Source organism: Ursus americanus, chromosome 2 (assembly GCF_024610735.1).
Source record: "Ursus americanus isolate L20-20 chromosome 2, mUrsAme1.1.p, whole genome shotgun sequence".
Classification (NCBI taxonomy): Eukaryota; Metazoa; Chordata; class Mammalia; order Carnivora; family Ursidae; genus Ursus; species Ursus americanus.
Window position 1 is genome coordinate 10077008 of NC_142128.1, and position 27915 is coordinate 10104922.

Here is a 27915-nt window from a genome sequence, read left to right on the forward strand (position 1 = left end):
GCCCCGCCCCGGCCCGCCCCTCCGCTCCCTCCCCAGGCCGCCGCGGCGCGGAGCCGGTGCCGGAGCCGGTGTCCGAGAGGCGGCGGCGGCGCCGCGAGCCCCGAGCCCACCCCGGCCCGGCCCGCGCTCTCCGCCTCCGCCTCCCGGGCCGGCGGCGGCGGCGCCGGCTGCGGGCGAGCTCGCGGGGCCCGGGCCGCCCCCAGCCCCAGCCCGCCGGGCCCCGCCCCCCGCCGAGTGCATGAGGTTGACGCTACTTTGTTGCACCTGGAGGGAAGAACGTATGGGAGAGGAAGGTGCGCGGGGCGCGGGCCGGGCGGGTGGGGGCGTCGCGCCGGGGCAGCTGGGGGAGCGGGCGCACGGGAGGGGGCCGGGCCGGGCAGCCGCGGAGGCCGGGTCTGCCGCGAGGCCGCGCCCCTGCCTCCTCGGGGATGAGCTCGCCCTTCCCGAGCCCTCAGGCCCCTCCCTGACACGCTCCCACCCCGTTTCCCCCACCTCTGCCCGGGGTGGGCCCCTCCTCCCTTTCATCCCCGCCTGCCCCCTCCCCCGACCGACGACCACCCGGGAGGAGTCCCAGGCGCAGCCCGCCCGTCCCAGCCTCCCTCCGCGTGGTCTGCCCGCCCGGGGCCCGCACTGGGGCCGTCCCTTATCCTGTCTCTAAGCCGGCCGGGATGAAAGAGGGGCTGGGGAAGCCGCAGCCCTGGGTCCGAGCTGCCCGCCCTGCTCCGTGACCTTGAGCCAGGGGCTACGTCCCAGGCCTCAGTTTCCCCGTCTTTATAATTGGGGGCTGGGTAGTTGGCCCCCGGTACTGGTGGTTGGGGGCTCTGATGGGCAGAGCAGAGATAAGCCTCCTCCAGGGAACCGTTGGCAGTATCCTGGGGGCTCCCACCCCCTCTCCCTGCACCAAACCCAGTGCCTGCCATCAGTCTTGGCTGGGAGGATGACTCTCATTCTAGTCTCCTCTTCAGACCCTTTCCCCTTCCTGAGGCCCAGGGATTGGGTTGCAGGACAGTTAGGGTATGAAGACCCCCAAGACTCCCTCCCTGGGGTCTCCTTCCCAGGGTTTCCCGAGCAGCCATCACATAGTCTCACCTGGTACAATGCAGGTCCCATTTATGCCAGCCCCTCCAGCCCTGCTCTTCCCTAGGACTCCTGCCAGCCCTCCCCCAGGCCCTTGAAGGCCTACTTGGGGCAAGGGCCCAGCTCACTGTCACCCCTGCCTCTTGGTCCCTGCAACCTCATGGAGGGCCAGGCTGTGGCCTGGGAGCCTGACTGTATGACCAGGCTTGCCCTCTTCAGGACTCAGTCTCCCCATCTGTACAATGGGGAGGAGCAGGTTTGGGGGAACTTCCAGGGCCCACCCAGCTCCAAGGATACTAGGCCCCTAGAATGACTAAGCATGCCTAATGGCCGGCTTGAGGAGGTGCCAGGCGTCCCCAGAGCAGTTGTCTGGGAGTGCCCAGCTCTGCAGCCCCAGGCCCTCATAGACCAAGGCATGGCCCAGACTCAGATGCGGCCAGCACCTCCGGGCTTCCTGCCTTTCTCCTCCTGTGGGGGCTTCAGCTCTGGATACACCAACCTGGCCCTGTCCAGTCCCTGCCCTTTGAAGATTCCTCTTCCTGGACAGGCAGGGGAGGAAAGGGGCAGTGACAAGAGTGTCACCTGCTGCCTTATCTCTAAATCCTGCTGCTTTCTTCCTCCCAACTGACCTTGCCAGACAGGAGTGGAAGCAGAAGAATGCTGTTGCTGGAGAGTGGACATCCAATCCTCCTCTTCAGTTTACAGATAGGGAAACCGAGGCCCAGAGAGGCTTAGCAGCTTAGCCAAGATCTCACCAAGACTCTCAGACCTGCGTCTTTTCTCCTGCTAGGCACAGTGTCTGGGTGCTCTGTGTGGGTGCACGACCGCGCCTCCAGAGAGTGATTCCTGACTCCCTGTGTCCTTGCAGGAAGTGAGTTGCCCGTGTGTGCGAGCTGCGGCCAGAGGATCTATGATGGCCAGTACCTCCAGGCCCTGAATGCTGACTGGCACGCAGATTGCTTCAGGTAGGGCAGTCTGGCCGGGGTGGGGGTGCCCTGAGCAAGGCCTGCCAGCGACCAGAGGCTGGGTCAGCGGTCTGGGAGACCTGGCTAGTCCCTCTGGTGCCATCTCTGGTTGTGACTTCCAGGAAGTCTGTGGCCTCAGTTTCCCCATCTGTAAAATGAGGCATTTAGACTAGAAGGTCCCCAAGGGCCTTTCTGTTTTGTCATCCTAGACCTCTGAGGAGAGGAGGAGAGCGACCTGAATTTCCACCGGTATTACTGAGGCCTACTGGCACCCAGGCACGGGGAGGCTGTGGAGGGCAGTGTGCCCCTACCTTCTGGGTGCTCATGCTCCAGAAAAGGAAGGAAGATACAACCCAGGCCCCATTGTGAACATGCACAGCCCAGTAAGACCAGCCCCATCCCTCCACAAACCAACTCCAAGCATTAGAGAGCGGGCTCAGGGCTGCGGCCAAGCACAGGGGGACCCAGAGGTGGCCCAGCCACCCGATGGGACCATCCTGAGAGGCAGGTGCAGGGGATAGCCTTAGAGTTAGCTGTAGGGCCAGAACCCGGGGTCTCAGGGACGTGAAATTTCCCACGTGGGGAAGTGTGACGGGGGCATTTCCAGGCAATGGGCCTGGCAGGTGACAGGGCAGGGCCAGTCAGTGAATAGCAGAGTTGAGGTGGGAAGGCATCGACCACAAGCTAAAGGGGCTTATTTTAGGCAGTGGGAACTTCTGACAAGGTTGGTTGGTTTTTCTTTAAGAATAGCGTCCAACATTTTCTGCTATTTAGGAAGGGCCAGGCACCCTTCTAAGGACTTCTAGATATTGTGTTGTCTCCATTTCTGGGGACACAGAGGTTAATTCCTTGACCAAAGTCACACAGCCAGCAAGTGAAGTGAACACACAGCACCCACCCTGGCTGGTGAGGTCAGAAGGGAGGCAGGCGCCGGGCCCCGGAGCTCCCAATCAGGCGATCACAAGAAACCTTCAGGGACAAAGAGGGCTCTGGATAGGCGGAGAAAGCTACACGCACAGAGACAGAAACTGAGAGCTCATCTGGTTGGAAAAGAGTGAGCGGAGGAGGGAGGTTGGGATCAGTTTGTGAAAGGACCCCAAGGCCAAGATAAGGACCTTCCAAGGGCAGTAGGGAGTCTGCCAAGGGTTTGCAGAAAGCAGGGGAGGGATGTGGGCGGAAGTGCTATTGAAAAATGCCATCCCAGTGGGCAGATGGCAGTGACTTGGCAGGGAAGGGACTGTCACAGGAGTTCAGGGATCTGAGCTCAGAAGGCCTGACCTAGGACAGTGACTACAGTGGAGAGAGGGGACAGTTCCGGCTCATAGGCATATTAGCCACTGTTTATTGGCGCTCTTAACATTACCCTTGACCCTGAACAACATAGGTTTGAACTGTGCCAGTCTACTTACTTGCAGATTTTTTACAGTGCGATATGCAAATGTCTTTTCTTTCTGATTTTCTTACTAGCATTCTCTCTAGCTTAGTTTGCTGTAAGAATACGGTAGGTGCTATATATAACATATAAAATATGTGTTAACACGCTGTTGATGTTATGGGGAAGGCTTCCGGTCAACAGGAGGCCATGAGCAGTTAAGTTTGGGGGAGCTGAAAGTTACCCATGGTTTTGTGACTGTGCGGGGTCGGTGCCCCAACTCCTGCGCTGTTCAAGGCCTCACCAGCTGGATTTCGTTAAGCCTTCACCGTAACCCCATGAGTTATCACGACTTGCGCGGTTTACACGCAAGCACGGGCTGGAGCCTGTGTCCGCCTCACCCTGAGTCACTGCAGGGGTGAAGAGGTGAGGGGCGCACGAGCAGGGACTGGGGAATAGCAGAGGGAGCATCTGAAGCCGTCTGGGCTCTTGCCCTGGGTGCTGGGGAGGATGGCGGTGCTTCGGCTCTCTTGGAGTCGGGGACTGGGTTGATGACGAGCTGTGCCTAGCCACACTGAGTTGAAATGCAGCCGGCCACCCGGGCTGGTGGTGCCTGGCCCAGAGCTGGTGAGGTGGTCTCAGACCCTTCAGAGGTGGGAAGGCTGGAGAGGCAGCTCCCTTGGCCCGGTGCTGAGATGGAGATGGTGGGCAGGATTCAGGATGGGGCCGAGAGGAATCGGGAAGAATTTGGGGGACCCCTCTCTGCTGAGGGCGGGGAGGGAGGTGGAATTTGGGGAGACACGGGGGGAGGGCAAGGAACGTGGCCATGGAAGCCACAGCAGGGAAGTGGGATGTAGCTTTTCAGGGGTCCCTGCCCTGCAACCAGAAGAGGAGTAGGGCCCCAGGTCAGGGCAGTAGGGAGAAGGATATGCTGCCGTCCCGGGTGTGATGGGCTACAGGTAGGGCTCCCACAACAAGAGCAGGCCCACAGGCAGTAAGAGCCATGGCATCCACGTTCTGGCCTCCACAAGTGCTGGCGGTGGTGTGCGGTTCTCCCAACAGCCCCCAAATCTGAGCCAGGCCAACAGTGTCCTTACCCCTGTGACAGTTAGGAAGCACGGTCTGAGAGGAGTCACTGCTTGCCTGCGTCCCATGGCCACCTGGCAGCCAGGCTCTGGATTCTACTTGCTTTGTCCCTAGGAGCCTCTCAGTGCCGTGACGGGGGGCTGGCACCAGGTCCTGGGGCCCCGACCGAGTACCTTGTGATGGGAGAGCTGTGAAGGCACATGGCAGGCCTCTGGCATTAGCACGAGGGGGTCACTGTCACCACAGGGCTCTCTCCTTCCTCAGTCCTAGCTGTCCCACCTCCTGCGCGCCCCACCTCCTGGGAGGTCATGGCCAGGCCGAGTGGTCCAAGCTTTGCTCTGGTCCAGCTGCTGGTCGGGAGGTTCCTTCCCAGAAGCCGGCAGCACACCAGCCCTGGGGCCACTATAGCTCTGGTGACATCTCCCCAGAGGCTGGGTGGGCTGGTGCCCCCCCACCAGTGAGGAGGGGTGAGCATGCAGGGGGCATGGGGTTCAGAGCCAGGGCCCGGGTGCAGTCTCCCCCTCTCTGGGGGACCTTTCAGGCAGGGACGACAGACCGTCCGTGGAAGTCAACCTCTGTTCTCTTGGGAGCAGCACTGGAAGAAGCAGCTGCTTGAGAGCTTGTCCCTGTCCCCAGAGCGTCCGGAGCGTCCGCTGCCTTTGTCCCGGCGGAGGCCTAGGGGCCTGGAGGGCACGCTCTCAGGTGTGCAGGGCTGAGGGCGGAGTGCGGGCCACCGCCTCCCGGCCTGCACCAGAGCAGAAGGCCCCCCAACTGCTTCCTGTTGTGGGCCAGACCAAGGCCTCCCCAGCCACATTGCTGCATCCTCCTCCCCGGCTGTGTGGCCACGCTGGCCCCACCCTCTGCAGCCTCCAATCCTGAGGGCCTGGAGGAGGATGGGGAAGCAGCCAGCCGGCCCACCCCCACGCTGCCCCCCTGCTGCAAGGGATGCTGGCCCTAAGAAGAAGCCGCTTCCTCAGAGGAGCCAAGTAAGTGCAGAGCCCCCCCCCCCACCTGGCCCAGAGCTCAGGCAGGGCCCCTTGGGTGAGGGCCCCCTGGGGCCGGAGGCCACCTTGTGGGGCAGACCTACCTGGGCCTGGGCTGCTATGGGGGCAGGAGAACTGAAACTCCTCGGTCACTGTTGGCCGCCTGTTGGGGGAAAGCAGGCCGGCCGCTGCTGAGACTTCTGGCCCTTTGGTCGGTCTCCCTGCGAATCTGGTCCTCCAGCTGTTCTTCCTTCACCCCTCATGTCCAGGGATGTGGCCTTGGCTAGAGGGCATCCCTGGGAGGGATGGACCTGTCCCTGCGGAGCTGGCTGCTGCCCCCCAGTACAGCCCTCAGTGCCTGAGCTGGGCTCTGTGCCTGCCTGCCCGTCCTCCAGTTTCTCTGTCTTGCCCGGTCGTCCCTTCACACCCTCGGTCCCTGGTGCTTCTCCCCTGACATCCCAGCTGGGGGCAGCAACACGCGTGGGGGCACCCCCAAGAGCCCCAGCTTCCTCCTCTGGCTGGTGGCTGCATATGGGCCTGAGAGATGAAGGCATGGACAGGGCCAGGGGCTCCTCTGTGCCTTCCACACTAAGAGGTACACTGAGGCCCTGAGTGCCGGCACCAAGCGGCTCTATGAGCCTGGGCTACATCCCCTGTCTGAGATGGAGGCCCAGCCGGCGGTGCCCCCGGGAGCGGCGCTGGGATGCTGGCAGTGGGGACCGGTCCCAGGTTCTCATTGTGAGTGCCTGGCGTGGGACCTCGGAGAGCCCTCGGGGTGATGGCAGAGAGGCTGGCAGTGCGGACTGCATGTGGGGGCACCCCAGCCGGGTGACTGAGCCGGCTTCAGGGAAGTGGTGGCCAGGGAGCCCAGTGCGTTCCCCCCCCCCCGCCCTTGGGGGAGTCAGCGCCCCGTCTTCCAGGGCTGCTACAGTGAGGAATGTTTGTGCGGGAGTGCCAGGCTAGGAGTTTGCAGGCTGGAGAAGAGCATTCTCTTCCCCCAGAGGAAGGCGGCTGCTCCGGAGCCCCCACGGGCCCACCCACCCAGAGGCAGGCGGGGGGGCCCTGCTTCCTGCAGCCTGGCAGCCAGCAGTGAGGGGGAGACTTCTGTGGTGACACTGCTGTGACGCGCCGAGTGTCTGGCCGGTGGAAGGGCAAAGTGAATCACTCACTGATGGCACAGGGCGCGCGGGCGGTGGGGGAACCTCCCCAAGGTCACGGTGCGGTGCGCGCGCCCGCCCCTTCACAGAGCCGTCTCCGCCTCCGCCGCGCACCTTCCCGCCAGGTTGGAGGCCCCTGAGGGCGTGCACTCGGGATCCCTCTCATCCTGGGCGGCCTCCTTCCAGGCCCCACGCCTTACTTGCCCCTTCGTCCGCCCCGCAGTGAGATGCGCGCCCCCTAAGGGCGCCCGGGGCTGGGGCCGGGTGTGCGGGGGCAGGAAGGGCTGAGGATGACGTCATGGCTCCCGGCCAGCGTTGCTTCCGCTGCCTGCTCTCACATCCCAGGGCGGCCTCCAGAGGCTCTCCCTTCCCCACCCCCACCTCTCGTAGTTGGAGTTCATCGGACCCCCCCCTTCCTGCGTGCACGCCCGCCCCGGTGCATCTGAACTCAGGCATTTTGTGCCTTCTTCTCCCCAACCCCCAGCCCCGCCTGTGGTCCCCGGCCCCTCCCCTCAGGCTCCCAGACAATGGGGAACTGGCTGGATCCTCTTAAAGGGACAGTGTCCCACCAGCACTCTTGGCTGCCGTCCTCGCCCTCCTCTTCATCCCTGGTTCCTAACGAGCATCAGTGAGTGTGGTCTGTGTGACCATCCGTGCGCTGGCTGCAGAGGCTGAGGGTTCTCTGGGCGCCTGGGGGCCGGGCAGTCTCACTCAGGCCCCAATCTTCCCTGCCCTCCTCTCTCCTGGATTGTTTCCCTACTGGGCGTGAGCTCTGAGCCTGGTACCTGGTCCCTGCCTGACCTTGGCACATGACCCAGGGCGCTCAGACGGCAGCGGAGCCAGGCAGGTTCTCTGCTCACTGTGTACTCTGGCCCAGAGTACATATGTGGCCAGGACCCTCAGTTAGGCTCTTCGAAACCCAGTGTGACTTGTGCCCCTGCTGGCTGGTTCCCAGGACATGGCGCATTTCTGCGTTTGCTCATCCTGACTTAGCTGAGCTGCTGGTCCCCGTCCAGCTCACTTGGGTGGGAGGATGCCAGGCATGTAGGTCTACCTCCTGGCCTGTGGGATAACACACGGAAGGAAGCAGGTGCATCTCCTCACCCCAGCTTCCTTCCGGGGCCCTAGCCGGGCCTCTCCCATAGCCCCCCCGATAGGGCAGGGGTCCTGGCCTTGATGACCACACATCCGGGCGTTCTGTGTCAGCGCCACTGCTCCTCTGATGGCAGGTGCGGCACTGGGGCCCTGGTTGAGCTGGGGTGAGCAGGGCTGGGCTGAGCCCCCTTCTTGGGGCTGCGGCACCCGAGGGCTGGATGAGGTCTCGGAAACAAGGAGATCCTCTGTCTTCACTGACCCTGGCTGGTGTCTGCTGAGCCACGTTCCTGCCTTATATTGTAGCGGAACAGGGAGTAGCGTTGCTTTGGGTCTGTGGCACCCATCACGCGACCTTGGGCATTTAGAGCCTCCAGAGTTCATCTGCCTCGTGGTGGCCAGTGTGGATTAAGTACAGTTAGCCAAGACAGCGGGCAGGTGCCAGCAGGTGGTAGCTCTTCACAGCTTCACCAGGTCACTGCCATCTCCATCAGCCCCACCCGAGTCCTGGGCGCCTAGGTTCCGTTCCGTTCCCCCCTCCACGGGACTGGTGAGCAGGAGCAAGCTGTTCGCCTTTTCTGGGCTGTCTCCCTTGCCTGACAAGGGACAGGGGCTCAGAGGTGAAGCGCATCTCTCACCCTGGGACTGGCGGTTTGGCCAGATGATCTGGTGCTCTAGGTGCAGAACTGCCATGGGTGGTTGTACAGGCTGTGCACTGCACAGAGGCTTCTAGTCGAGGGGCCAAGAGAGGCTGAAGCCATCCTAGACTCCTGCTAAGCCCTGGGCCCCAGCACAGGTTTCTTTTGCCCAAGGAAGGCACGCCTTTTTCTAATTCTTACAGAGGCACCTGCTGTGGGGAAGGGGGCCCGGGCCAGACTGAGTCTCTGTGCCTCTTCCACCCAGGTGTTGTGAATGCAGTGCCTCCCTCTCACACCAGTACTACGAGAAGGATGGGCAGCTCTTCTGCAAGAGGGACTACTGGGCCCGCTATGGAGAGTCCTGCCACGGGTGCTCGGAGCACATCACCAAGGGGCTGGTCATGGTAAGTGCCCTGCCCCACTCACACCCCACGCCTGGTGCAGGCATGTGTGTGTCCTCACGGATTTCCCTACCCCAGCCCTCTTTGGTTCTCCTTTTCGCTGGGTCGGACTCCCCCCCTGCCTTCTGAGCCCATTGGTCTGTCTGTGTGTCTCTGGAACCAGCATCCTAGAGCTGGCCAGCCAGGCCCCCAAAGTTGGGTCGGGTCTGCCCTTCCAAGGGGAGGGTGAGGAGAGGAGCTATGGGGCTGCAGGGGCTGCTGAGCTGGGTTGTCCCCGCCACCCCCCTGCCAGGTGGCCGGGGAGCTGAAATACCACCCCGAGTGCTTCATCTGCCTCACGTGCGGGACCTTCATCGGGGACGGGGACACCTACACGCTGGTGGAACACTCCAAGCTGTACTGGTGAGTGCCTGGGCCCCATCCGGGCCTGCGGTGCCCACCCCGTTCCAGGTCTTCCACACCGGGGTCCTTTCCCCTCCTGCATGGCGCAGGTGTTAATAGAAGTTGGGCGTAGAAGTCACTGAGGAAGGACACGGGAGTCACACCGAGAACAGCCGCCTTAGACGCCCGCTCTCCCGTGTCACGGAGGGGTGGTTCTGGCACACACCCCGCAAGTTCAGGCCCAGTCCCCAGTTGGCCCCAAGTTCAGGGGTTCCCACAACCCCTCAACTTTGAGAATTCACTAAGCGACTCCGAGAACTCAGGCAAGCCCTATACTTAGGATTACAGGGGTTTTTATAAAGGGCACAGATCCCTTTATATGAGGACCAGCCAGTGGAAGTGACACAAAGAACAAAGTGGGAGGGTCCCCAAATGCGGAATCAGGAATCAGGACATGTGATGCCCCCATTTGCCCTGGCATCACCAGAGTTTTTATTGGGGTTTCATTACGTAGGCACCATCGATTGAATCATTGGGCACATGATTGAACTTACTCTTCAGCCACCCCCGCCCCCCCCTCCTCCAAGGTCGGGCTGGGTCACAGGCCACCCCCATCTAATCACATGATTGGTTCTTTCTGGTGCCTGGCTCCCATCCTGAGTCATCTGTCAACACAAGCTCAGGTATGGGCTGAGGACCACTCCTATTCCAAGGATTTAGACCCTCTTTCCCAGGAACCAGGACAAAGACCAGACGAATTCTAGATTATACAGTGCTGATAATGCTGGATTCCCCGGGCGGCATGGCTTAGTCCCAAATGGGCTTTTAATGACTTCCTCCTGAACTGGATTTATCCACAGGCCTTTTCCTGGCCAGCTTACAGCATGACAGGAATAGACCAGCCCAGAATGACTGAGAGGGGCAGGGGCTGGGCCAGACGTGCTCAGTTCCTGCTCCAAACCTATGGGGCAGCTACGACCCTCCTGCCTTGGGGAGCCGTAAGGGGAGGTGGGGAGGAAAGAGGAGCCTAGGGCTGGGAGATGGGGGGCGTGGTGATGCCATTGACTGTCCTGACACTCTTTTCTTCCCCCTCTTTGGGTCCCTACCACGCGTGGCCCTTGCAGTGGGCACTGCTACTACCAGACTGTGGTGACCCCCGTCATCGAGCAGATCCTGCCCGACTCCCCCGGCTCCCGCCTGCCCCACACAGTTACCCTAGTATCCATCCCAGCCTCGACTCATGGCAAACGTGGACTCTCAGTCTCCATCGACCCCCCACACGGTCTGCCGGGCTGCAGCACAGAGCACTCCCACACCGTCCGTGTCCAGGGGTGAGTCTGGCTGTGGCCATGGGGGCTCTGGGGGGGTGGCGGACTCTAGGGCTGGGTGAGCATGTGGGCATAGATAGAACCCAGCTCTGACAACCAGGGTTGTATGCCACATCCCTGGTCCAGTCATTCCTTTAAAAACTATGACCGGTGTTAGATAAAATATTTAAAACAACTTCTTTAATCCATGTATAACCCAACAAGAAAGAGGAGTAACCAGGTCAAGGATAATTGATGCAGGGAGCCCAGGGGCATCAGCAGAACCATGAAAGACAGCCATGCTCTGAGGCCAAATCAAAACTCAGTGAACTTAAGCTTCAGTTTTTAAGTCCTTTCATGGCTGGGCCTCTCAAAGCCCTGACCTGCTCGAGGAAGCCGGTCACATTAGAGAACTCCTCCTCCATTAGGCTGAGATCCCAGAAGGCTCTCAGAGTGAGGATGAACGAGAAGCAGACCACACCTTCCATCAGTCTCCCACTCCCAGAACTGGAAGATAAACTGATTTGAGCCTGAATGGAAGGGGAGGGGGGAATCTCTCCTGAGAATTCACAAACTTGGGTTTGCAAACCCAAACTCATATGCCTGGATGGCTCGAAACGCCCCCAAGTCACAACTGTAAAAGTTTCAAGTACTTCCCAGCTGGCAGTGTTCCCCAGTCCCTGATAGCATCAGATGCAGATCCTTTCACTTTACCGAGCTCAGTGTCCCCAGGAAGATGAGCCATTCAGTGCAAAATCACTGACCGCCTAAGGAAACAAGGCACTGTGAGCGAGAGTCAGCAGAAACAACAGGAAGTAGAACCAGACCTATAGACTCTCCAGACACTGGAATCATCGGAAATGATATAAAATAATTGTGCTCAATATGTTGTAATCAATAAGAGATGTTTGGGGAGAAATGAGTAAAGAGCAAATAAATTTGGAAAAGAACCAAACAGAACCCCTAGAAATGAAATCTGTAATTATTGAAATGGAAACCTCAATGCAAGGGTTTAACGGTGGAGGTGGGCTTTAAACTACCGAAGGGAGAGGCGGAGACACAAAAGGACGAAAGCTGTGAAAGAGAGGTTAGGAGACATGGAGGACAGAGGTTAGGACACACGGATGCCATCTGGCATCCCAGGAGAAGTGCGAGATGATGGGAAGGAGGCGGCATTTGAAGATACAGTGGCCAAGAACATCCCAGAGCTGACATCAGGCACCAATCCCCAGACACAAGCCCAGTAAATCCCAAACAAAATAAAAAGAAATCCACCCACAGATCACCCCATCTAGTGGAACTACTACACCAAAGGTGAGAGAAAAGTCCTTAAAAGTGGCCACGGAGTCTGGGTGGCACAGTCGGTTAAGTGTCCCAACTCTTGATTTTGGTTCAGGTCATGATCTCAGGGTCGTGAGATGGAGCCCCATGTCGGGCTCCATGCTGAATGTGGAGTCTGCTTGGAATTCTCTCTCTCCCTCTCCCCCTGCTCGCAAGCACCCTCTCTCTCAAAAAAAAAAAGTTGACATAGAAAATAGACAAATAGACAAATTATCTTTAAAGGGGGGCAGCTGATTTCTCAACAGAAACAGAGGAAGCTGGGAATAAGTGAAATGATGTATTCTGTGCACTGAGCAAAAAATAACCGCCAACCTAAGATTCTGTCCTTGATGAAAATACCTTTCAAGAAAGGGGGAGAAATAAAAACACATTTAGGCACACAGGATTCAGGAGACCAAGATTTGATATGAGCAGGTCATCCCTAACGAAGATTCTAAAGGATATAGAAAAGGTTTGAAATGCAAGAAGGCAGGCAGAGAAAGGAGCCAGCCCCGTTGCCAACACGCTGTGTGACACTAAGCAGCCCCCTGTCCTCTCTGGGCTTTAGGGTCTTTGCCTAGTGAGGAAGTTGGGCACCTTGGAGCCTTCTAAGATCTCTCCTGGGCTTTGATAGACTCCTTGAGAAGTAGCTTTAAATGCCACCACCCCCCCCCCCCACATTCATATTCTGCCTGGGAGCCCAGTGCCAGCTTCCACTGGACCCAGCGCACGCCTCTCCCACAGCTGTCTGGTCCCGGCACCACGGCGACGCACTGGTCAGGGGGGAAGGTGGTGCCGGGGAAGGATGCGTCCGGTCTTGCCCCTGCCTCTGCTCCCCCACCTTGAGCTGCAGCCAGGCCCACAGCTGCCTCGTATACACAAGCGGGCAGACAGACTGGTGAGAGAGATGGGGGAACTCCCAGACCAGCTGGTCTCTCGAAACCAGGCAGGATTTTAGAACCAGAAAGCCAGCAGCACCTCCTCCCTGCCTCCCTCGCTGGATGAGCGCCCTCGCCAGCCAGCATCTGCTTTCCCAGCAATTTCGGCCCAGACCACGCCCTCGGAGGGGCCGCCCTGCCCCCCAAAGTCTGCTGACCCGATTGACTTGTCTGTTTTAAACAAGTCTTCGTGGACCGCTTTTCTGTTTGTCGAAGGCAGCATTTGAAAGAAGGTTTAATTCACGTGTGCCCCAGCCCCCTGCCACCTTAGCAGGAGACTGAGGGGAGGCAGGGAGGCTAAGGAGTGTACTTTGAAGACTGTACCCACTAGAAGCTTGTATTGATGAAACATGCTCACTGTTTTTCGGCTCTTTATCTTGAAATTTTCGAATTTATGGGAAATTTACCAAAACAAGAACATTGACTACCTGCCCACGCTTCAGCTATGTTCACCAATTTTAACTTTTTCGGGGCCGCATTTAGAGTGTGTATGTTCCCTTCCATATACACACGTGTGTATGTATGACTTAATGTATATGTACACATTGCTGTCAGTTACTGTCACTGAGAGCATGTCACAGGCACTACTGACCCTTCCTCCCCACCAAGTACTTTACACGTTCTCTTAAAAACAAAGGCATTCTCTTACGTAATTATCGTCATGTCTTACAGCATAATTATGACGTTGAAGAAGTTAGCACTGACGTGATGCTTCAGTCCAGTATACAGTCCACATTCAAATTTTGCCAGTTTTCTCAACACCGTCCTTTCTGGCCATTTCCCTCCTCCCAAGATCCAGTCCATGACCTTACATGGCATTGAACGCTCGTGTCCCCTTCAGTCTCTTTGAGTCTGTGACAGGTCCTCAGCTTTTCATCGTCCTTCATGACCTTGACATTTGCGAAGAACATGGGCCGGTTATTCGGTAGAATGCCCGTCCATCTGGGTCTGGCGGCTGTGTCCACTTTGTCAGATTTGGGTAACGCGTTTTGACCTGATACAGCATTTGTGATGCCGTGTCCTTCCCGCATCCTCCGACCAGACCCACGAAGTCAATAACGCGTGCCCTTTATTGGGGATGTCGCCTTTGATTACTCGGTTCAAGTACAGTCTGCTGTCTGCTGTCTGGGGTTTGTTTTTCCCCTTTGTAACATGATCAATAAGTCATTTGTGAGATTTGAGTCTGTAAGTATCCTGCCCCCAGCAGCCTTTCCCCGAACGGTTTTAGCATCCATGGGGGCTTCTTAGCTGTGTCACTTATTACTGCGATGGCCACATGGTGGTGACTGCCTAACTCTGTTCTCCTGCACGAATTACCTGGCTTTCCAGGGTAAGGCAGAGCTCCCCCACGTGAGAATATACTCTTGATAATAGAGAATTTTTATAAACCTTTTTTTCTCTTTTTCTTTTTTTTTTAAAGATTTTATTTATTTATTCGACAGAGATAGAGACAGCCAGCGAGAGAGGGAACACAAGCAGAGGGAGTGGGAGAGGAAGAAGCAGGCTCATAGCGGAGGAGCCTGATGTGGGGCTTGATCCCAGAACGCCGGGATCACGCCCTGAGCCGAAGGCAGACGCTTAACCGCTGTGCCACCCAGGCGCCCCCTCTTTTTCTTTTCTTTTTCTTTTTGAAAAAGTGAGAGCACATGCGAGGAGGGGGGAGGGGCCGAGGGAAAGGGAGAGAGAGAATCCCAAGCAGCCTCCACGCCCAGCACGGAGCCGAGCCGAGGTGGGCTCGATCTCATGACCCTGAGATCATGACCTGAGCCGAAACCAAGAATCAAATGCTTGACCGACTGCGACACCCAAGTGCCCCTTACAAAACCTTTTTCTTGAAGTCCCCGGTCTCCTTTTTGTTCCACTCCCTACCGCTTCCCCCATCTCAGGGCAAAGACAAAGTAAACGTTCCTTAAAAAGCCTTGGTGAAGACAAGACGAACACAAGGTAACCAAGGAGTTCAAAGAAGCAAATACATTTGGCAAATTGGCCATTCCGCGGGTTCGAGTCTGGGTGCCATCCTGTCTCTGGGCTGCAGCTGTGGCTCCGGGTGGGCTGCTAGCCCCGTGCTGCTGACTCTGGAGAAGTGGAGGCCTAAAGCACAGCAGGCATTTGGAAGGATCGGTCTGTCCTGCGTGGCAGAGACTGCGCTCTGCCGAATGGGAGCCCCTAAGCCTCCAGGCCGGAGCAGCAAATAGCACTTTTCTCCACTTTCACACCCACAGCCGATACCCGTAATCAATGACGGAATTCTTCCCCACCAAACCAGAGCTCCAGATTCTAGACGGGTGCCATCTGTCAGGCATGCCAAATAGAAATGAATTTGCCTCCTCCCTCACTGCGATCTGATCCCCTCGGCCTTGGTTTCCCGTCAGGGCTCCAGGGGACAGGCAGGCAGGGGTCTGACCACTGTGACTGTCTCCCCACAGGGTGGACCCAGGCTGCATGAGCCCCGATGTGAAGAATTCCATCCATGTCGGAGACCGGATCCTGGAAATCAATGGCACGCCCATCCGGAATGTGCCCCTGGATGAGGTATGGGTCCCGAGTCTGGTGAGCAGGATTGGGGTGCCTTCATGCCCGACTCCTCCCCCAGCTCCGTCTCCACCAGCTCGGACTCACCTATGGCACGCCCGCTGTCCCCAGATTGACCTGCTGATCCAGGAAACCAGCCGCCTGCTCCAGCTAACTCTTGAGCACGATCCCCACGACACGCTGGGTCACGGGCCGGGGCCTGAGCCCAGCCTCCTGGTCTCCCCAACTCACACTCCCAGTGGGGAGGTGGGCAGCTCGTCACGGCAGAAGCCTGTCCTGTAAGTCAGCCCCGTGCTTTGTTGTGTCCAGAGGCTTTCACGGACGCCGGGCCTTGGGGGGGCTAGGGCCTGGTCCCTGCCGTCCAGGAGCTCCCAGTCTGGTGGGGGACTCAGCCTTGCAGAGAAGCAGGCCAGCAAGGGGTACAGAGGGCTGAGAGGGGAAGGGTCATGAGAGGTGAGAAAGCAGGGGACAAGCCCCCCCAGCTGGGGGTTGCCCAGCACTCCCAGGGTTCACGGAGCACCCTGGCTTCACGGAGCAGCAGGCAGGTGGCTCAGGATGACGGGAGCATCGAATGTCGTTGGGGAGGGGTGGGCCGCCTAAAGGGCGCGTTTCCCGTCCCTTGTGCACAAGGGTGCCCGAGCCCAGAGATGGCTCACGGGCCATTGCAGGGGCCCAGGCAGGAGGTCCCAGGGGCCCCATACCCTCCTGAAGGGAAGGGGAGCACAAGGAAGAAACCCAGAGGCAGCCTGGTCCTCACTCCACTCACCCTGAGGCCTGTGCAGGACTCCGGGCAAAGATTTTTGGGGGATACCTTCTGGGGAAGCTGCGTTTACTCTAAAAAACGGTGGTGTCAAAGGCCTGTCGTTCCTCCCTGCATGCATTTGTCTGGAGCTCTAGCTGCCCCCTGGAGCCACTCACACGGCAGGGTTAGGCCATCCTGGCCAGGCTGTCGGCCTCCACACCCCAGGGCCTGGCACCCGAATGCTGGGAGACAGCATCTCACCTCGGGTCAGGCAGAGCAGGCCAGGGGCAGACGGACCTGCGGACGCCACCTGCAGGATAGCAGGATGGCAGGCCTAGGACGGGGCTCTGGGGGCTGGTCAGGGTGGGGCGAGAGCCTTACGGCCACCCCGGAGAGCTGCCCTGGGCCGCGCTCGCCCGCACTGCGGTGGGGGTGCTGATCGTACATGGACTGGCGTGGATGGGAGCGTGGCGGGCAGGAGGCAGGGGTCAGGGCTGAGGCCTGGTGCCCACCTGCCCCGGTGACCCTGAGCCCGGCCTGCGCCTCCCCAGGAGGAGCTACAGCATCGACAGGTCTCCGGGTGCCGGCTCACTGGGCTCCCCAGCCTCCCAGCGCAAGGACCTGGGGCGCTCCGAATCCCTCCGCGTGGTCTGCCGGCCGCACCGCATCTTCCGGCCCTCAGACCTCATCCATGGGGAGGTGTTGGGCAAGGGCTGCTTTGGACAGGCCATCAAGGTACGGCGTGGGCCTGCGCAGGGGTGGGGCCGGAAGTGGGAGCGGGGGACGGTCCAGGTGAGAGCCCTTAGTCCACATGCCTCCCTCCAGTGCCTCCAGAAACCCACAGTGGAAGGGGCACCCGGCTTCCAGACTTCTGGCCTGTGCTCTTGTCCACTTGGGCTTCCCTGAGCTGGTTAGGGGGAGGGGACCTACTTCAGAGAGACCTAGAACTTTATGGGGAGGATGTGGTTGGAAGGTGGTGGGCGGGAGGGCAACCCGGGCTGACCCAGAAGGCTCCCTTCCCAGGGCCTTGTATATACTGAGCCTGAGGCCAACCTCTCATGGCCCCTACACTGCTTACCCCCTCCCACACTCCTCCAGTAGAGAGTAAGCCCTTCCCCAACTCTGATGTCCCCTGGCTGTGACCCAGCTGGAAGGTTCAGGATTATGCAGAAGGTGCCTGTCAGGCCCTGTGCCCGGTCCCCTTCCCAGGGAGGGGAGTCCCTGGTAGAGCCTCCATTCGACCTCCAGGAGACCACCCAGCAGAGCAGAGCAAAGAGAGCTGGGCTTTGGGTCAGGCGGTCCTGGACCTGAGCCCCAGCCACCCCCTTCTCTCCTGCTGGGTGACTTTGGATGCTATCAGGAAGCCTCCTAAGGCCCCGTTGCCTCATCTATGAGGGAATCGATAAGTCCCGCCCCTCGGGGGTGGGGGGCATCACCCGAAATGCCTGTGAAGAGCTTCAAGCCATGTGTCCGTCTCCCCCGCAGCTCTGGGGTGGGGCTGGGGCCTCCTTCAAGGCTGGCAGAGAGCAGAGCCTCTGTCGGCACTGAGTCTCTGTGCCTCGGTGTCCCCACACAGGTGACGCACCGGGAGACGGGCGAGGTGATGGTGATGAAGGAGCTGATCCGGTTCGACGAAGAGACCCAAAGGACATTCCTCAAGGAGGTCAGTGAGCAGAACTGCTGTCCCGTCTTCACCAGACTTCTCCATTGAGACAGGTGGCTCGGGGTTCCGGGAGGATGGGACACTCAAGCCACACATTGGAAGAAGAGAAAGTATCTCGCCAGGAGAGCGAGAAGGACAAGGGCATCCCTGGGGGTGGGCACAGCTCATGCGGACAGCACAGTGGCCAGTGGGTGTGGCGTGGGCTGGACAGGCAGGGACTCCTCTACCTTCGGGACCCGTGGTGGCCTCTGGCGGGGCAGCGGGGAGAGAAAGAGACTGGGGCACAGCCCCAGGCCTAGCCTGTCTGCACCCCACCAGGTGAAGGTCATGAGATGCCTGGAGCACCCCAACGTGCTCAAGTTCATCGGGGTGCTCTATAAGGACAAGAGGCTCAACTTCATCACAGAGTACATCAAGGGGGGCACCCTGCGGGGCATCATCAAGAGCATGGTGAGTGCCCGCGCAGAGCCCCCGCCTGCTGCCCCATCCCCGCCGCCACACTGTGGGCCCTGGGCAGGCAGCTGCTCTCTGGGCCCCCTCAGCCCCTTCAGTGCGGTTGGCCCCCGGTCTCCAAAGCCCTCCAGACCCTGATTCTGAATCAGACAGGGAGCCACCAACGCCCAACTAAAGCTGAGGTCCAGAGAGGGCAGCAGCTTCATGGAGAGGACACACAGGCTGTTTCGGGGAGGCCGGCCTGCGGACCCGCAGCCTGGCCCTTTCTCCGGGCCCAGAGCAGCCATCCCAGCCTTACCTGCCACGGGCGGGCACCTCAGGAAAGGCACCTTTGCTACCTCTCCGCTGGGGGCCTTTGTACTATTTACTATGTTCTGTAAAATTAGGAACTTTAAGAGCTTGGAGAACAATCGCACATCCAAACTGAGCACGTATTTGGGGAGGAGCTTGTAGCAGCCTGGTGCTCGTGGACGGTGCCCCATCTCGGCATGCCCGAGACCGAGCGGTCCTGTTCCCCAACCGCACCCCGGATGCCTCCCTCCCTCAGGCTGGGGTCCCTGCAGGCCCCTCACAGGTGCGAGTTCTCAGAAAGGATTCTGTGGTCAAGTGCAGTTTGGAAATGCCAGGCTACCCCCGCGCGGGGCTCCTCACTGCACTCTGGTCTTTTATGCTCTCTGATGTCCTCACCCCGTACTCGAGGTCTGCGGCTGCGGGACGGGGTGAGAGAAGCAGGCATTTCCAGATGATCCGAGCCGAGAGCCCTCCTCGCTGGCGCTCTGTAGGCGCTCTCGTTGGGCCCATCTGTCTCTGCCCGTACAGGAAAGTAGGTGCAGATTTTCTAAAAACCTGAAAGAATGGGATTGTGTTGAAGAGCGAGGTTTTTTTCCCCAGAGAGCTGGATCGGGAGTTATGGAGGCGTATCCCCCACTTTGTGTTTGAAATCACATACTGGAAACTGATGTGTTTGAGTTACCCACCCACACCCCTTAGATGCGGACAGGTGTGGGTGCAAGGGTGGGGTGGTCACTGGACTCTCTGGGACACTTGCTCCCTTGGCTTCTCTCTCACCCAACCGGGAGACCGTGGCCCCGTTGGCCCATCCTGGCCTTTCTCTCCGCCCCCTCAGGACAGCCAGTACCCGTGGAGTCAGAGGGTGAGCTTTGCCAAGGACATCGCTTCAGGGATGGTGAGTAGCCTCGGGGTGGGGGGAGGGGTTGGGGGGGTTGGGCTGGGTGATCTGACCCCACTTACAAAAAGATTCTGTTCCACTAACCTGAAACTTTGCAAGAAAGTCTGAGACGGGAGCCGTCAGGAAGCTCTGAGACAAAGCAGAGCGGGTGGGTGATGCAGGTGGGGAGAGCACCCCTCACTCACACGACTGGGGCAGCCTCTGGGGGGCCAGGGCTGGCTCGGCTGGGCTCCCTCAGCACAGCGGCCTCCTGACCTCCATGCCCCCTGCCCCCAGGCCTACCTTCACTCCATGAACATCATCCACCGGGACCTCAACTCCCACAACTGCCTGGTCCGAGAGGTGAGCAGCCCGGGCGGGGAGGGAGACTGCAAGAGCCCTGCCCCGCATGCTCCTAGCCTCAGGGCCTTTCGGGGACCGGGATCCTGGCTTGCCTCCTCCAGTTCTCCTCCGGCCTGTGCGGAAGCAGCGCCAGGAGGGGGACAGACCCGGCTTGGCCATTTGCTTGGACTGTGGCTGCAGCCCTCTGAGCCGCCCACATCCCAGGTTATTAGGAGGCTCTGATAAATGGGTACAGGAGAAAGCGATGGGTAATGTGTGACAGCTCATGAGCGTGGCATTGCCAGAACAGCCCACGGCAGAGTGGCCAGGCCTGCAGCACGCAGCAGGAACAACTGCAGGTCCGGAGGGGGGCCTGGGCGTGGGGGTGGGCATGGTCAAGGGGAAGTGAGGGTAGTGGGGAGGGGGGGCAGGGAGCCCAGGGTCTGAAGGGTGGGGACGGAGGGCTGTCCACAGGAGACAGCAGGGGATGACTGGCCATGCCCAGCTGGAGAGGTGGCGCACTCGTTTCCTGGGGCTGCCATCACAGAGAACCATGGACTGGAAGGGTTGGAACGACCGAAATGCATTCACAGGGTTCAGGAAGCAAAAGGTCCTGAACCAAGGTGTTGACAAGGTTGGCTCCTTCTAGAGGCTCTGAGGGAGAATCTGTCCCGTGCTTCTCTCCCAGCCTCTGGAGGCCGCTGGCACTCCTTGGCGTTCCTCGGCCGGCAGCCACTGCCTGAGGCTTCCCACTGTGTGTCCTCTTACAAAGACAGCAGGCACTGGATTTGGGACCCGCCTTGATGTAGTATAACCTCATCTGAACTGGTAGCATCGGCAAAAGTCCTGTCTCCAAATAGAGTCACTTTGAGATTCTAAGTGGACATGAATTTGGAGAAGGAGACCATTGATCGCACCACGGGCAGGTTGAGATCCGGGCGTGGAGGAAGAAGTTCTCCAGGCAGGCATTTGCCAAATGAATTCAGTACAAGAAGGGTTTTAGGCCCTGCAGCATGACATTCAGGAAGCAATGAGTTGGTCACTTTAGAGTTGGCGGGGTTGGGGGTGGGGGCGGGTGTCTCAGCCCACTGGGAATTTTCAGGAGGTTCTGGGGGCACCTGGGCTCGGAAAGCAGTGGGCGGTGAGCACAGAGAGGTGGGCGAGGGTGGAGCCACCGGCCTCCCCGAGCCTGCTCACACTGCCCCTGCTGGCGATGAGCGTCACTGCAAGGCTGAGCCAGCGTGGTGTGCAGGGCCGGGACAGGGTGGCCTCTCGTAGCTTCTACCCAGCAGCAGGGGGCATCCCTTGAGAATCTGATAAGAGTTGTGAGCCGCCCCCCCCAATCCCCAGAATCCATCTATGCACAAACCAAAACTTCTGCCTACCATTTGGGGCCTCCGAGAATCCGGCGGTCACCCTTACTGGTCTCCCATAGCAGGGTCTGGGGGGACTCTTCAAAAGTGGACACCCTCAGCAGAATGGGGCAGGAATCAGCACTTGAACGATCCTGGCGGACCCTGCGTGTGCTCAGCGCCTCCCCTGTCTGCTGTCTTTGTACAGTTTTCTCTAGGCACCTGTCACATTGGTGTCACTCCCAGAAGTGACAGAGTCCTTCCCTACGAAGTGAGCCTGGTCCTTAGCCCCGCCCGGCTGGGGCCCTGCCGTCTCCGCCTCTGTGCCCACTCCTCGGTCTCCCGGCACCGTGGCCAATCCTGGGGCTGGCATGTAGGGTCTGCTAGAGGACCTCCCCAGCCCCGGACTTGGCACCAGTGCCCCAGGGCTCCTGCCTGCCCCCTGTCCTTCAGGGGGGCACCCTCCCCGATTTTCCCATCTTGCCGGGTAGACACAGCAGTCAGCCTCTCCACTCCACAGGGCTACAGGCCTAGAAGGGCTCCTGCAGACCTAGAACAGTGGAGCTGACCAGCTGGATGGCCTTGGGCAACACTCTTAACCTTTCTGGGCCTGAGCATTATCGTGTGTAAAGTGGGGATGAAATTAACATGCACCTCCCCAGATTGTTGGAGGGAGGAGTGACAGACAGAGCTTTCCCGGGTCAAGCGGAGGACCTGGGTCTTAAATGAGAATCGCTACCTCCCTTGCACAGCCGGGCGCCCCGGCAGCCCAGGCCCCAGGGTGTCTGAGGCGTGTCCTCGGAGCTGTCTGCGGATCGGTCCCGACTACGCGTGGGGTGGGCAGGTGGTGCCGGGAGCTGGTCTCAGTGCGGCCCTGCTTCCTCGTCACCCCAGAACAAGAACGTGGTGGTGGCCGACTTCGGGCTGGCCCGGCTCATGGTGGAAGAAAAGACACAGCCTGAAGACCTGCGAAGCCTCAAGAAGGCAGACCGCAAAAAGCGCTACACGGTGGTGGGCAACCCCTACTGGATGGCGCCCGAGATGATCAATGGTGAGTGGGCCGCCCGCCCGTCCCATCCACCCGGGCCCAGGGCTCCCAGGCCGGTCTGCGGCCCCCAAGTCCCTGGCCTCCGCCTCCTCCCCCTCGGCTCCCTCCTTGGGTCCTGTGCCTCCTTTTCCTGTCCCGCTGTAACAAATCACCACCCACTTGGCTTAAACACCAAATTATTATCTAGTGCTGGGATTGGGAAGTCAGGTGTCGGCTGGGCTGGGTTCCTTCTGCAGGCTTGAGGGCAGAACCCATTTCCCTTCTAGCCTCTAAAGGCTGCCTCCGTTCCTTGGCCCGAGGCCCCGTCCTCTGACGAAGGCTAGGACCCTGGCACCTTCTTGGACCTCTGTGTCCGTTGTCAGGTCTCCTTCCGTGCCTGCCTCCCTCATAAGGACCTTTGTGGTCATATCATCCTCTGCCCATCCCCAGATCTTGACTTAATCACACTGGCAAGTCCCATGCAGGGCGACATCTTTATGGGGCCCAGGGAGTAGGTGGTGGACAGCCTGGCCCACTTGGGGCCTCTCTCCCACTTCGTTTCTTTTTTATCAGGCCCGTCACCCGGTGACCCACGTATGGCTGCGTGGTGCGCTATAAAGCCCCCGCCCGGGCAGGTGCACAATGGGGTCAGGGCAGGCAGGGCCAGGGGCATCTCGGCATCTCGGAGTTAACGTAGCCGCCCACATCCCACCCCGGCGACTTAACCTGCAACATGGGCCTCACTCCCTACCTTCAGGGGGGGCTGTGAGGATCAGCTAGTTTGTAAACCAGTCAGAATCCGACACGTGAGAGCGGCCGTACGGGTGGTTTTCAGTGTCCTGCAGTAGATGGTCTCATTCCCCGTGTCAGAGCTGAAGAGCCCGAGGCTCCGAGCCTTTGCCTGTCCTTGGGGCCACCGTCCACAGATTTCCACCAACTGGACCATTTAAAACAGCAGAAACTTACTCTCTCATGGTTCTGGAAGCCAGAAGTCGGAAGTCCGGAGAGCTGTGCTCCCTGCAGGGATCTGAGGGGAGATCACCCACTGCTTGCTGCTTCTAGCTGCTGGTGGCTGTCCTGGGGTCGTGGCCCCTGCCCCCCCTCCTGTGTCTTCTCCTCCTTGGTCTCCCTTAGGACACTTCTAATGGTGCTTAGAGCCCACCCAGATAATCCAGGATTCCCTCATCTCAAGATCCTTAGCGATCATATTGGCAGAGACGTTTTTCCCGATAAATTAATGTCACACATCCCAGGGGTTTTACATGGATAATTTTCAAGGCCACCACATGGTCCTTGACTTGCCTAGAGTCTCAGCTGGTCAGTGGCCGAGTCGGGCCTAGAACCCCCTGCCCAGGGCTCTCCTCATCTCCCAAAGTTTGCTCAGACCTGGTTGGGGCGGGGGGGAGTAAGGGGGCAGAGCCTAAGCCCTGGTCCCACGGAGGTTGCTAGCCTCTGCCTCCTGGCCCCAGCCGGGCGGCCCCTGAGCTAGCCTCACCTGCTGACAGCCGATCTCTCCGCCTAGGCCGCAGCTATGACGAGAAGGTAGATGTGTTTTCCTTTGGAATCGTCCTGTGCGAGGTAGGTCCAGGGGCGGGCGGCAGTTGGCATGAGGCTTGGTGGCTCCCGTCCACTCCCTGCACTGCTGGGCTGCAGGTGGAAGTCTGCAGGGGCCCCAGGCTGGGGGGCGGGCGGGGGGGGCTCCTGGGAACGGGGCTGCCCACAGCAGCCTGCACCCCCCAGGGGGCGTGTTGGCCGGGCAGGTACCAGACCAAGTGGTGCCCAGCCCCAGGGACTCCCTACCCCCCACCACCCTGGCTAACTGCTGCGCCTTGTGCGGGACAGATCATTGGGCGGGTGAATGCGGACCCTGACTACCTGCCCCGCACCATGGACTTTGGCCTCAATGTGCGAGGCTTCCTGGACCGTTACTGCCCCCCAAACTGCCCGCCGAGCTTTTTCCCCATCACCGTGCGCTGCTGTGATCTGGACCCTGAGAAGAGGTAAGTGCGGTTGGGGCTCTGCTGGGAGCAGCCCTAGAGGTGGGGCCGGTCCCCTGTGGAGCAGAACCCACCACCCCACCCCCCTGTCACCCCAGGCCCTCCTTCGTGAAGCTGGAGCAATGGCTGGAGACCCTCCGCATGCACTTGGCCGGCCACCTGCCACTGGGCCCGCAGCTGGAGCAGCTGGACAGGGGCTTCTGGGAGACCTACCGGCGTGGCGAGAGCGGACTGCCTGCTCACCCCGAGGTCCCCGACTGAGCCCAGCCCACCCAGCTGCCTCCGGCCCCACCGCCGGCGCCACACTCCTCTGCAGGTCGTGGCCGGGTGTGGAGGCCTCCGCTGGGCGGGAGGCACCCAGACTCCTACCTGGTGCCAGGCCCTGACTTGCCTTCTTCTCCCCTGCGGGCCGTGGCCCCTGCCCCGTCTCTGCCCCTGGCCCCAGAGCTGGCCTGGCTGCACACACCGTCACCTCGCCCTGCCTTACCTCTGTCTTGGTGGGGCCGCCCCCTCCCGCTTCTCCTTGCATGAGCTGGAGGGCCCGCGTGAGTCCCGCGCCATCCTGCACCCCGCCCCCCCCAGCCGTCCTGTGCACACCCACCTGTCTGCAGCTCCTCTGAGGCTGGGCTGGAGACAGTCTCAGACCAGGCCTGGTAACGGCTGGGTACGTAGGGGAGGCCGCAGAGTGAGGGAGAGGCCGCGTGGCTGGGGGGCCTCACACCCTGGGGGGGTGTCTCGGTAGCCGCAGGTATTGGTAATTATCCAAACCCCCAAACACAGAGAGGTCTGCCCCTGTAGGATGGAAGTCCCCGGTAGCTCGGCCGCAGGCCTCTCTTGCTTTGGGTCTCTCCATTTCTTTCTTGAAGCCACTTTAGTGAGAAGCAGGTACCAGGCCTCAGGGTGAAGGGAGGGTCCGCTGGGGGAGGGGGGAGTCGGGTCCCTGGGTCAGAGCTGCCGGGCGGAGCCACAGAGGGACGCTGGGCAGAGCGGACGAGGCACGTGTCCACCAGCATCCCAGCCCCCGCAGTTCATCTCAGTACCCCTCCCGGGCTTCTCCCCAGGCTCCCCGCCCCTGCCCCATGGCCCTCTGTCCTCTGGGTTCTTTCTGTGTAATCTATTTTTTAAGAAGAATTTGTATTATTTTTTCATACGGCTGCAGCAGCTGCTGTTGGGGGGCTTGGGGTTTTATTTTTCTGGCGGGCGGGGGTGGGGGGGCCATTTTGTCACTTTGCCTCAGTTGAGCATCTAGGAAGTATTAAAACTGTGAAGCCTTCTCAGTGCACTTTGAACCTGGAAAACAACCCAGACAGGCCCGTGGGACTACGAGTCCGGGAGGTGGGACGCGTCCCCTCCGTCCAGGAATCGTGATGTCTAAGGAACAAAAACCCAGACTCAGAACAATAAAATAAATTCCATACTCCCCACCCAGATTCCCCGTTGCCATGCGTGTCTGGGGCCCCGAGGAACCAGGAACGAGAGCGGCTCTTTGTGACTAGAAGCCCAGGGGGCAGGCCACTCGAGTGGAGACTTCTCCAAAGCTGGGTTTGGGAGCGGGGAGGAGGAGATACTAGGGAATGTATTGCTCTCATGTAATAACAAACGTTCTCTTCTTTCTAAAACTCTCAGGGATCCAGTCAGGAAAACAGATCACACTAGCTCTTTCAACTAGAGGGCGTTTGATACAGGGGACTGTTGACGCAGCGGTTGAAAGACAGTGCAAGGGTAAAAAGTGGATAGTGGGATAACCCAGAGATGGTGAACTTTGGGAAGCAGCTACGCGCCCCCAGCAGGGGCATTTAGGGAAAGGGGGGGGTTACTTTAGCTATCTGGTGTTGGCGTATTGAATCACCTCTTAAACTCGATGGCTTGAAAGAACAGTGATGGCTTGTGGCTGAACTCTGTCAAGAATTTGGGAGCAGCTTGGGTGAATAGTTTTGGTCAGGGGTCTCTCCTGAGGTGGTAGTCACGTACTGTCTGGGCTGCAATCCTCTGACAACGTGAGTGGAGCTGGAGGGTCCGCTTCCAAGGACCCTTGTAATGGGGCTTCCTGACGTGGCTGCAGGTTGACACTGGTGGCTGACCAGAGGCCTCCATGCCTGTCAGGGCCTCTCCACAGGGCTCCTCGGGCGCCCCTGTGGCATCCTCTAGAGCGAGCATCCCAAGAGAGCCAAGCAGAACCTCACTGCCTTTTATGACCTAATCTCAGAAGTCACAGCATTACTTCCACCATATTCCACTGGTCACATGGGCCAACCCTGATTCAGTGTGGGAGGGGACAACGCAGGGCCACGAACACCTGTACCAGAGGGATCACTGGGGGTCATCTTGGAAGCTGGCGAGGACCTTGGAGGGAGGAGCCCTGTGAGACCAGTGCTTGGATTTTTAAAGTTGTTTTTTTTTTTTTGAGGGTTACCTGGGTGGCTCAGTTAAGCGTCTGCCTTCGGTTCAGGTCATGATCCCAGGGGCCTGCGATTGAGCCTGCATGGCGGGCTCCCTGCTCAGCAGGGAGTCTGCTTCTCCCTCTCTCTCTGCCCCTACCCCCAACTCGTGCTCTCTCTCTTTCAAATAAATAAACTTTAAAAAAAATAATTTTTTTGAGAGAAAGCGCCCAAGCAGCAGAGGGGCAGAGGGAGAGAGAATCTTAAGCGGGCTCCACACCCAGCTTGGAGCTCAACACGGGGCTCGATCTCTCGACCCTGAGATCATGACCTGAGCCAAAATCAAGAGTCTGATGCTTACCCGACTGAGCCACCCAGGCACCCCTGCAGTGCTTATATCTTTGATGTGTGTTGCGGGGAAGGGTGGGATTCTAAGCAGTTGATGCTGGAACTTCTCAGAAGGTGGGTGCAAAAATGGTCATCGCTGGAGCCAAAACCTGCCGCTGCTGATGCGTGCGGAAGAGCACAAGAAAGGCCTTCCCTTGTTTCACTTCCAGGTCCCCCCCAGCTGGCCCCTAATAGCAGGCTGACCTTAACAGGAAACCAGCTGCCAGGGAAGCCTGGGAAAGGTAGTTTTCAGTGGTCTAGCGACAGAATCACAGAGAACGGAGTGGGTTTGGGGCGGACACACAGTAACCACAGCCCGCCCCGCTGGCTAGTCGTCATCCGTACACATCGTTCTACTCTTTCAATTTCCATATGACTCTAACAGATTCATGCTTCCCCCCACAAAGAGGAGCAGGGATCCTTTGTGCACAGACACATGCTGGAGTCCCCATATCCACCACTCGGATTCCCCTTGAGTGTGTGTAACTTAAACAGTGAAGCTCGCCATCCTCGTCAATACATTTACGTCAAAGAAGGGAAGGCGGGGGGTTCGTCGATGGACACACAAGAAGAAAATACCCAGAGCTGCTGCGGTCCTCACTTCCAAAACTGGCTCCGATGTCATAATCGATTTTTTAACACTTAAAACAAGATACAATTCACATGCAAGTCACCTACTTATAACGTAAAATAGTTTCTAATGTCTTCACAGAGCTGTGCGACCATCACCACAGTTTTAGAACATTTTCATCACTCTCTTGATAGCGTCCTTTGGTGCACAGAAGTTTTAAATTTTTTTTTTTAAGATTTTATTTATTTATCTGACAGAGCGAGAGAGGGAACACAAGCAGGGGGAGTGTGAGAGGGAGAAGCAGGCTTCCCACCAAGCAGGGAGCCTGATGCGGGGCTCGATCACAGGACCCTGGGATCATGACCTGAGCCGAAGGCAGACGCTTAATGGCTGAGCCACCCAGGCGCCCGAGAAGTTTGAATGTTGATGAGGTCCATGGACGGATGGCTTAAAAGGCACAACCAACCAAAACTCACCGAAGAAGAATGAGAAAATGTGACCATTTATTTACCAAATGAACTGAATTTATCCTTCAAAACGCTCACAGAAAGAAAAGTTCAGGCCCAGAAGGTGTTGATGGCAAATT

General features: G+C 59.1%; 1 protein-coding gene across 2 annotated transcripts; it reads left to right on the forward strand.

Moving 5' to 3' along the window:
* Positions 1-45: 45 nt before the first annotated feature.
* Positions 46-25423, forward strand: LIMK1 (LIM domain kinase 1). Of its 2 annotated transcripts, none has more exons than XM_045786177.2 (16): positions 46-293; positions 1946-2042; positions 8636-8774; positions 9064-9173; positions 10277-10483; positions 15144-15249; positions 15361-15527; positions 16543-16726; positions 17568-17654; positions 17973-18104; positions 19234-19293; positions 19573-19638; positions 21864-22020; positions 23519-23574; positions 23839-23996; positions 24092-25423. In XM_045786177.2, the coding sequence occupies exons 1-16, from the start codon at positions 239-241 to the stop codon at positions 24252-24254; spliced, it is 1944 nt and encodes a 647-aa protein (XP_045642133.1). In that variant the 5' UTR covers positions 46-238; the 3' UTR covers positions 24255-25423. The 2 variants fall into 2 exon arrangements, with proteins under 2 accessions (XP_045642133.1, XP_045642134.1); XM_045786178.2 differs by lacking the exon at positions 46-293 and adding an exon at positions 5094-5486 and having other exon boundaries at positions 1944-2042.
* Positions 25424-27915: the final 2492 nt, after the last annotated feature.